The sequence below is a fragment of the Cornus florida genome, unplaced genomic scaffold (assembly GCF_030987335.1).
Source record: "Cornus florida cultivar Cherokee Brave unplaced genomic scaffold, ASM3098733v1 CherokeeBrave_3.0.0_Hap2_Chr05, whole genome shotgun sequence".
NCBI classification, from domain to species: domain Eukaryota; kingdom Viridiplantae; phylum Streptophyta; class Magnoliopsida; order Cornales; family Cornaceae; genus Cornus; species Cornus florida.
The window spans coordinates 79,631,156-79,641,895 of NW_026775575.1; the positions used below are offsets into that span (position 1 = coordinate 79,631,156).

General features: G+C 36.6%; 1 protein-coding gene across 1 annotated transcript; it reads right to left on the minus strand.

The window, feature by feature from the left end:
* Positions 1 to 2,793: 2,793 nt before the first annotated feature.
* LOC132309534 (probable LRR receptor-like serine/threonine-protein kinase At1g51880) lies at positions 2,794 to 9,801 on the minus strand. The gene is made up of 4 exons (XM_059807832.1): positions 9,699 to 9,801; positions 6,711 to 6,953; positions 3,440 to 3,983; positions 2,794 to 3,358 (listed from the first exon to the last, which is right to left on the minus strand). Exons 1-4 carry the CDS (start codon positions 9,799 to 9,801, stop codon positions 2,794 to 2,796), a joined length of 1,455 nt encoding a protein of 484 aa, XP_059663815.1.
* Positions 9,802 to 10,740: the final 939 nt, after the last annotated feature.

Here is a 10,740-nt window from a genome sequence, read left to right on the forward strand (position 1 = left end):
CGTCGCATCCGGCCTAGTTAGCTCAATCTCTAGTCCCCTCTAGACTACACTAACACCACGGATCACTAGGCGCCTCCTAGGCGTCCGGTTTTTCCAAACACTTTTCGAAAACAATTTTCTCAAAACGATTTCATTTGGTTCAAAAACACTTTTCCTTTTCTCTTTCTTTCCCAATGGATGCATGAATGCTTCTAAACATAATTCAACTATTGAATTTCACACATGCTTTCCATAATAAATTTCAAAATGCATAATTCATGCTTTCATTCAACAATGATTTAATATAGTAAACATACAAGGCACAAATTCTATTCCACATAGGCATACTTATACATAAATCATCAACTAACACATAATCATATTTCTCATATACATCATTTAAGCATGCTTTCTCCTCAAATAACAATTAACACATAACGACACATCACTTGTATAACAATTAAGTCACCTTTGCAAGAATCCACAAAATTTAGGCATGTTTTATAACAATTAATGAAAGATAATTCACTAAAATCCAAGAAAATGTGAATTAGAAACCCCTACCTCAAAAGATGAGAAAAGCCCCAAATTATGTCTAAATTTTTGAAATCCAAATGTGGTCCAAAAGGAAATCAGCTTTGATCAAAATGATGGTCTTGATCAAACTTGAGCTTGTGAAAAGAAAAAGAAAAAAGAAAAAAAGTTGAGAGAGCAAACATACTGCCGCAGAGAGGAATAGAAAATGAAGTCTGTAAATGACCTTTTGACCTTAAGCAATGATGTGGTATAGTGGTGGGTCCCACACACACACACACACACACACCCCAATTAAATTGCAGCCACACAAATTAACATACAACCACGTAAATTTATACAAAATAACAATGCATGAAATGTAATAAACTAGTGACACAACTCCCGTGCACAATGATTTCGGTAACACACACACACACACACACACACACACGCCAATTAAATTGCAGCCACACAAATTAACATACAACCACGTAAATTTATACAAAATAACAATGCATGAAATGTAATAAACTAGTGACACAACTCCCGTGCACAATGATTTCGGTAACGGGTTCCACCTCTCGGGACTCATCCCGTACACACACACGCCAATTAAATTGCAGCCACACAAATTAACATACAACCACGTAAATTTATACAAAATAACAATGCATGAAATGTAATAAACTAGTGACACAACTCCCGTGCACAGTGATTTCGGTAACGGGTTCCACCTCTCGGGACTCATCCGGTACCCTAAAGTGTCTGGCACGCAAAATGAGAAAAGACAAAATTACCCTAAAAAAATTCAAAAAATTTCATAAAATAAAAAATGATAAAAATTAAAAACATTACAAATATTATAAACAAGAGATTAACACAAGATACCTAAGGATCTACTATCTCTATCTCTACATACATGTAAAGCTGCAAATGAGTAGTTTGGATGGGACTGACTCCAAACCATCCTTCGTTTGTTTCTTGTTCTCTTATCTTATTTGTCAACCTCATATTATTGATTGTATTTTATATATTTTTATTTTTTATATCATCTATCAAATCAACTCGAAGTATAATCAGATATAGCACATAAAAAACACCTTGACATATCTTTTCTTCCCTCCTTCGCTCATTGTTGAAATGACTGAGTGGGATACTTGCTAAGGAGCAGTTGAATGTCATCCCAACTAACGATTGCTGTGTCTTTACTAGGCTTTGCTGCTCAATCTCCCTCAATAGACATCTTAAAAGACAACACAATTGAGCAGGCAAGGGGAATCCATTATCCATCTTAAAACCCTTTCAACTGAACTGTTAGATTGAGGAGATTTTCTTAAGAAGAGTATTTTTGTATTCGATCCTGTCGTGATACACAGTTTGGAACTCACATTGCATAGATGAACAGATGTGTCCGACTCTCGAACTACTTATCATTTTTACACTTTAAATAGTTCACCAAATTGCCATCCTCCCACTTCCATTCTAAACCCTTATTTAGCCAATAAAGCTAAATTAAAATTACTAAAAATTAAAATAAAATAAAAAGAAAGCTAAATTAAAAGATTAAACATCTCTAAACCGATTCTAATTTATTAGGCAGGTATACCTCTTCCTCAACAGTTACACGAATGGGGGAAAACGAAGAACCAGTTACATGAATAAAGATTAAAGGCACAAGGGAGGCATATGGTGCTGTTGAGGGGAATTTGACTCACCAATTTATGATCTGTTACTTTCTAGCTAGCAAGACAAGGCAACCCTCAGATATGCATAATAATGAACTTGAGGCATATATATATATGATTGTATTTTGTTGTGTTGCTGTGTTTGTTTGTATTTTGTTGTATTGCTGTGTTTGTTTGTATTTTGTTGTATTTGCCTTGCAGCTTGCTGGCTGTTGCCTCGTCTTGCTTGTACAGTTCCTGTTCTTTCAATGCAATCTTATCTTTTCTAAAAGAACAACCATATATATATTGCCAAAACTATGGTAATGAAACAGGGGTTAAGAGTTATTTTTTGGGTAATTAAGAAATTATAAGAGTTGTTATATACTATCACCAAAACTGATGCAAATTTATAATATTCGCTAGCTCTTAACACGAGTTCCTTGCACAAGAAATACTGATGTCAGCAAATGGTCACATTCTCAAAGAGAAGGGAGGAGTTCAAACCCGAGTCCGAACGTGGACAAAAGTGTGTGTGAATACTTACCTGACCAAAAGTAGTCAATGAATAAAATGATCTATGTGCCATAAACATTTAGCAGTCCCTAGCTTCTAGCTTAAAAATGAAACACATTTATCCAAACAACATAGAAAGCCCCAAGACATGAAGCAAAGCTAGAACCATAAAAGAACAGTGATGGGCAGGTTCAGCTCTTGACAACTCCACTGAAGTAAACACCTCCATTGCATTGATGATAGGAGGTAGTGCTGACCCTTCTGCACTTTCCAGTGTCACATTGGCAGACCCTGCAACCGGGACCGGGTAGAGTGACACAACTCGTATGGCGTCTCTGTCAAATCGGGGGACATCAGTGATGGCCATTTGCTGATCATCTATTGAAATTTGAACTTTCCTAATGCGATCTTCCGGCGGCCAATGTCCCCATTGATCTGGCTCCTTGAAGTAAAACACAAAGTAAGCTTGTGAAACTCGCGGACCAAGATCGAGCGACATGGAGATTGAAAAACCATTTGGAGGACCGATCGCATCTGCTACAACCATATATGGAGGCCAATTCTCTGTGCTTGAAGACACGCCTAATGGAATTCTAACAGAAGTTACATTGTAGTAGTCTTGCATTTGTTTCAGCTTCCAAATGCGGGTGAAATCTTCGTTGAAGCCAAACTTCTCTGATTTTCTGCAATGTAGTATTTTTTCAGTATGATTCATTACTTTGAGTAATTTGTTAATTAAATTTTGTCACACATGTAATCCAAACTTTTTGAGTGGGTGAGTTGACAAATTACCCAACATCGTGGTCACCACCGAAGTGAATTCTGCTATGAGATTAAGAAATGTGTGGTTGTCCATCAATCGGTAGAAATCGCGAGGGATAATTTTGGCTTCCAGAGAAGAAATGAATTTGTAATCATTGTCAATTCGAACAAGGCATATTTTAACTTTGTCCCTCTTTATTGGGTAAATCATTTCCACGTAAATTGGATCGTCGCTTAAAGTACTTTTAACCGTCGTCCAATACTGAACGTTAATGTGGAGATCGAAGGCTGGGGGCTTTGAGAGACCATCATAGTTTCCATAGTAAAATCCAGCTCGCATTAGGTACCTTCCTGGGCTTTGCAATGCTAAATTGTAGCAATTTTTAGTGCCATGAGGGAAATATCTGAGGGTGGTCATTTCTTGAAGAGTAATGGTTGTGTTGATTAGCATTTTTTGTCCACTTTTTATGAACTTATCATCCATTTCCCATATGATGTCCGCGTCTGTTGCTCCGCAGTCAATGTTCAGTTTCGTCGTAAGGGATTCTGCATTTGAAAAGAATATCATATAAGTAGTTAAGTTACAAATAAACCGAGATATTCATAAATAGCTCAACAGCCTCCACTTAAACTCTATCAAGAGATTGGTTTGTAACTTTGTATTCAAGTGTGAAGCAACTGAATCAAACTCAAAACTATATTTTTAAGCTTGTTAAGTAAATGAAACGAGTTCATTTGTTTAACGCCTGAACGTATGCGGAACCAAAAATAAAATATGCACCATGCATTCTTAGTGAATAAACATACCTTTGGAATGAGATTTTTGGAATAGAATAGCCAATAAAACTAATAACATCATAACCAATCTCTCCATTTTGAGAGAAACACAGAGATAAGAGAGGTTCACTTTCTCTTCACCTTAGCCAGGATTAAGTGATTAACCGATGCTTAATTATGTAGTAGCAGAAAAAATTTTGGTTTTGGAAAGTTCGACAATATCCATGTTTTTGTCAACCCTTTTTTTTTATTTAAAAAAAGGAGATTAAACCAAAGGATGATTTGGCACTGATCATTAAATAACAAGATGCCCAGTGGAATATGCTTAAATGCCTAGGGATCTAACCATATAAGCTTACACACGAGTCGAATTGTCCATGAACGACTTAGCTCTGCATCAAATGTGTCACAATCACTTGGGCTAGTTAATTAGACATCAAATACATTTAATTATCTCTGCTTGAATACATTTGCATATATTACCCATTTTTTATTTTATTTAAAAAAAAAAAAAAAAAAACAGACTAGGGAACAGGACAGGCATCACAATAGGCTTTTATGTGAGCTATAAATTTTGTAATTGACAAATTTTGGTGTCAAAAAATATCCAATCAAGTTGTAATCTTTGTTTTGCTTTTGGGTCTCAATGTTGGAAACGAAACAACAACATACTACCAATATGCGTTCAATGTTGATTAGCTTGAGAATATCATATTAGAGAAGGTATGCTGGTGAGGATACGTTAACATGTTATTTTTATTTCTGGTGAGTTTTGGTAGTGATAATCTTTCGTTTCCCAAATATTGTTAGGAAAATCTCACTACCACAACGGATCGGGCGCGCCTAGGCATTTTACAAGACACATTTTTCAAGTGGAACAGGTTGCGCCCTACGCAAATGGTTGCGCTCTAGCAGACCAAAAAGGTAAGTTTCAAACCTTGTCCAAATTGGTTTATCTTTTTGGCTAGATTTTTGTAAGATAATACATGCACGGAAATTTCTTATTTTCCAAGTACAATTAGTTCTTCAAAAATCTATATAAACAATTTTACTCTTTAGGTTTTGTATGGCTTTTTGGAACTAAAATTTTAGAGATTTTGTGAGATCCTTTGAGTGATAATTTTAATTTAGAAAACCAAACCTGATTTTTCTGAATTTAATTTTGAGAGCACACATATAAATACATGAGTGATTTATGGTAGTGTTCTCTATCTGATTGGAATTAGAGCATATCGAAGATTCTGAAAAGCAGGATTTTATTCTTCCACATCAAATTTAGAATTAAAGAAAATGGGTGATTCAATTACATTTTGAAAGAGTCAAAGCATCCATGAAGTATTGTTTGATTATAGAGATCAAGAGTAAGCTTGTGTTTATAAAATTACAAAAAAAAAGTTAGCAAGTGCTTGATTACAAGTTGTTTGAACTCAAACAAGCTCATAGCTGACATTTAAACGAGATTGCGTCTTTTCAAATTCCGAGAAAACGGTTTTGGCCGTTGGCCTTCCCTTTAACCCTAATTTTTTAAGCCTATGTTAAAATTGAATAGAGAAACAAAGTATGAAGAACACAAGACAATAATATACATGGTTCAGCCATTAGGGCTTACATCCATGGCACACAAAGCTTAAAGGGTTACATAACTTTTATTATGATAATATCTATTTTCATGCTCAATACAATGGTGAAAACTTCTTTATATAGGAGAAGAAATAGTGAGAATAGAGAGAGATAGATATAAGAAACAACATCAATAATTCAAGATTTTTCTCTACAAATTCCTCCAGTATCTTCAATAAAAGGAAATATCAATAATGGAGGATTTTCCTAATTGATTCCTTTAATAACAAATATAACAGTAAATCTTCAACAATAGGAAAGAGCATCAATACTGGAAGATTTTCCTCCATTGATTCTTTCAGTAAATCTTCAACACTCCCCCTCAAGTTGGGGCATGAATAGCATGAATGTTCAACTTGCCATTGAGATGACGAGTAGCAGCAAGTGCAAATGATGAAGAGGTGTAACAAGATGATCTCAATAAAAATGGATCCAAAGATCCCAAGACAAGTAGCAGCAGCCTCGATTGATGAAGAGGTGTAAGAAGACAACCTCATTAAAAAATGAATTCGAAGATCCGAAACAAGTAGCAACAACCTTGATTGATGAAGAGGTGTAAAAAGACCACCTCAATAAAAATGGATCTAGATATTCGAGAAGATAACCAAAAATGGCTCTGATGAAAAAAGAGAAATGAACAAAGAGATACCATGTTAAAATTGAATAGAGAAACAAAGTATGAAGAACACAAGGCAAGAATATACGTGGTTCAGTCACTAGCGCTTACATCCACGGCACACAAAGCCCAAAAGGGCTACATATCTTTTATTATAATAATCTCTCTTTTCATGCTCAATACAATGGTGGAAACTCCTTTATATTGGAGAAGAAATAATAAGAATAGAAAGGGATAAATATAGGAAACAATATCAATACCGAAAGATTTTTCTCCATAAATTCCTCCAGTATCTTTAATAAAAGGAAATTTCAATAATGAAGGATTTTCCTCCATTGATTCATTCAGTAACAAATATAACAGTAAATCTTCAATAATAGGAAAGATAATAGGAAAGAGCATCAATACTGTAAGATTTTTCTCCAAATCTTCAATAGCCTGAAGTTGAGAGCTGTTGGACGGGGGAGTCGTAAAACGAGTTGTTTGATCTACCAGCAATCCTTCTACAAAGATCAATAGTAAGTCTGAGGTCGAGAGCTATTGAACGGAGAGGCATAAAGCCAAGGATTGCCAGGAATCAATTTTGGTAGAACGATAAGTATGAGTCTGTAATGACCTGAACTTGAGGATCCGAATTACTAACCGGGTCTTAACCCGAACCCGAGGTCAATTAAAGACGTTACCATCCTTTCATATGTCAATACATAATATACGTGTCATCTCAGGGTTTATAAATAATAATAATAATAATAATAATAAAATGAGATTATAGCTACAAAATATGTTAAACAGTCCACTAACCCATCAAAATCTGTGGAGGAACGTCGTCCGCCACTTCCTTCTCATGACCTGAAAAATATTAAAATGATGGGGTGAGCAAACAGCTTAGTAGGAAGTGTCTAAGACGCACCTCTTATGACCCCGTGAATCCACATAAGGAATAGAGTAGAAGTAAATGGGATCATGTCTCAGGGAAAACAAGTGAAGTAACAATAATAATCAACAAATACATACGTAAGTCGTATAACCACCAAATATACAATGTATGCCAATGCAATGCCATGCCATGTAATGTCGCTCTCCATTTTCGAAATAATACCATTTCAACTTCCAAACAGTTAGTGCGATCTGACCCATGGCACCTCCAAGGCGTCACGAAGGGAGGGTTGACTAGCTTTCCCCGACCACATGGCACCTCCATGGCGTCGTTTGGGCCAAGGTAACTCAACTACACTAGAGTCTCTCTCTATCTCCCCTCTAGACCACACTAACACCACGGACCACTAGGCATGTAATATTTTTGAATTACGTCATTTTTTATTTTTCAGAATTTTGTCATTGCAAGGGCATTATCTTTTCTCGTTTTGTGTGCAGGACGTCGTGTGGTGTGTCGGGTGAGTCCGAGAGTTGATTGGGATATTTTATTGAGTTCATGACTCTTTGAAATGTAAGGGTTGCCATTTTGGCATTTTTTAGTTTTTCGGACCGGACGGTCCCAGGTGGGACCCGCTGCTGGAATTGTTGCATACATGGATTTTAGTTGGGTCCATTGGCATCTAATGCATTTTATTTAATGTAATTTATATGGGTTTTATATAGTTTGTATAGATATATATTTGTGTGGTGCAAAAAGAGAATGAAAATAAAAGAAAAAGAAATAAAATTTTAGTGGTGGGACCTACCACCACTTTTTAAGGCCAAGAGACCATTTAGGCCTCACATTTCCTCTCTCTTTTTTCTCTCTCCTATAACTCTGTCTCTCCCCCATTTCTCATCTCATTTTTCTTTTTCTTTCCAAGTGGAATTTCAATCCTAGATTTCTCCTTCATCTTTTAGAGTTTTTGAGTGCCGTTTGCGGCAAATTAAAGAACGCGTCAAGATCTACGATTTGATTGGAGCAATTTCTTATTTGGTGTACTTTGAAATTTTGAGATTAGTGCACAAATTTGGGAGTTTTTGCAATTCTTGAGATAGGGGTCTCTAATTCATGTTTTCTTGTGCCTTTGTGACTTAATTTCTTGTTAATTGTTGCTAGCATGTTTAATTGGTGTTGATTACCTTTAAAATGATGTAAATGTTGTGTATGAAATTCGTAATTATGTGGAATTTGTATGAAAAACATGCTTAAGTGTTAAATTTTCATGCCTATGATGCTTATTAACTTGTTGGAAAATTGCCATGAGAAAGCATGTTAAGTTGTGTAGTATAAATTCTTTTATTTTCATAACAATGGCAAAGTATGTGACATGCATATATGGCATTGGGCATGAAATAGGCCAATGATTTGAAGTAAATTAAAATGGGATTTTGGGGCAAAGTTTAAATTAATGTGATTTTATTAAAAACCCGGTCGCCGCGGAGTCACCAAAGGGCCGTGGTGTAAATGTAACCTAGAGGGAACTTGGGGAATTACCCTAGCGTAGTTGAGCTATCTGGGCCCCAAATGACACCGTGAGGGTACCAAGAGTCAGGGACAGTAGCCAATCCTTTTTTCGTGTCGCTGTGGAGTCACCAACGGATGGATTATATTAACAGTTTGAATAGTGATGGATTTGGATTTTGGAAATGGGGAGCGACATACATGGCATTGCATTCATGGTACAGCATTGTTTGTGTAAAACTTAAAAATTTATGTTGTATCTTTTCCCGGTATAGCATGACCCCCATCCTTCATTCCTACTCATTGTTTGGATTCATGGGGTTACAAGAGGCGTGTCTTAGGCACCACCTACTGAGCAATTTTGGTCACCCCCTTATATTTAATATTTTCAGGACACGGGAAAAAAGTAGTGGACACCGACCCATCACAAGCTTAAAGGAGAATAGAGCTTTCATATTTTGCTTTCTTTTATATCTTAACCCATTCTTTTGTAAAGCTGTAAAACTAAGAGTGTATTTCTTTTACAATGTAACTATAATTTCATGACAACACTTGATGTATATTTGGAACTAAGTAATCATGTAGAGATGAATGGGAAATGAAGCTATATTTTGACCAATTATAGATTTCTTTTAACTGTACTATGCTCTGCACTATTGCCGTGGATTTGGACTTGGTTTTATTCCAGGTTTAAGTACAGTTTCGTTCACAAAGAGCCTAGCCTTTTTGATGTTTCAAGTTGTAGATAGCAGCTATTCAGGGTTTGTCGGTCGGCTGACAAGGAGGATCAGCAGAACGACAGAGCCATCTGAGACTATTTCAGAGAGTTGGGTTGTGAGGAGCCTTATTTCGGCCGGCTGAATCTCACCATCAGCCGACCGAAACCCAGGTTTGGCCGACCAAACCTTACCACTAGCCGATCTATGCACCACTGTAGCAAAGTCCCGAGAGTTTGCACCTTGCACCACCATTTCAGCTGACCGACTATATAGGTCAGTCGATCGATCTAGCCTCGTCAGCAGGTCGAGCCGGCTGATTCTTCCCCTTTGACTTGTTCATTTGACCATCTTCGTAAAGTTGTGCCTTTGGAGTATTTTGGACCCTAGACTGACTCGTGTGTCAAGTATTGACGTAGGAAAAGATGGTGTTGTCCTTAGTTGACCTTGGGTTCGGTTAAGGACTCAGTTAGCGATTCGGACCCCTGGGTTTGGGTCGTTAGAGATTTGGTGTCAGAGCAATGGTACGAATACCATTAGGACGACGGGTAGAGTGTGATGTTTTCGATTTTTGTCATTTTTTATTTTTTGGAATTTTCTGTTTTTGCAAGGGCATTTTCGTCTTTTCTCAATCTGCGTGCTAGACACCGTGGAGTGTGTTAGTTGTGTCCAAGAGTTGATTGGGACATTTCACTGAGTTCAGGGCTCTTTGAAATGCAAGGGTGGTCATTTTTGCATTTTTCTGTTTTTCGGGCCGGACGGTTCCGTGTGGGATCTGCTATCGAAATTGTTGCGTAGGGGGGTTTTGGTTGGGTCCAATTGCATCAAGTTTATTTTATTTAATGTGTTGTGTGTGACTATTTTTATAGTTGATGCAGATATAATTTGTGGAGGGAATTAATGAGAAAAATAAAAAGGAAAATTTTATAAAATAGGTGGGACCCACCATTTGATCATTTTAAGCTATGAGACCACATTTTTGGTCTCATTTTTCTCTCTTTCTCCCGGCACCATCTCTTTCTCTCTCTATTTCTTGATTTTTCTTTTCTTTTTCACATAAAAACTTCAAGCTTTGATTGCTCTTTCATTGCTTGGAATTTTTTTATGCCGTTTGCGGCAAATTAAAGATCACGCCGAGATCTACGAATTGATCGGAGCAATTTCTTATTTGGTGTACTTTGGAATTTTGAGATC

What these genes read in the sequence shown, in the direction of transcription:
- LOC132309534 (XM_059807832.1), bottom strand. Translation starts at nt 9,801, where the DNA reads ATGGTGGTGCAAGGTGCAAACTCTCGGGACTTTGCTACAGTGGTGCAT. An exon ending in TGGGTTTCGGTCGGCTGATG is followed by an intron (nt 6,954 to 9,698) that starts GTGAGATTCAGC and finishes TGATCTTTGTAG; the next exon opens with AAGGATTGCTGGTAGATCAA. An exon ending in TTATGGAGAAAAATCTTTCG is followed by an intron (nt 3,984 to 6,710) that starts GTATTGATATTG and finishes TTTCAAATGCAG; the next exon opens with AATCCCTTACGACGAAACTG.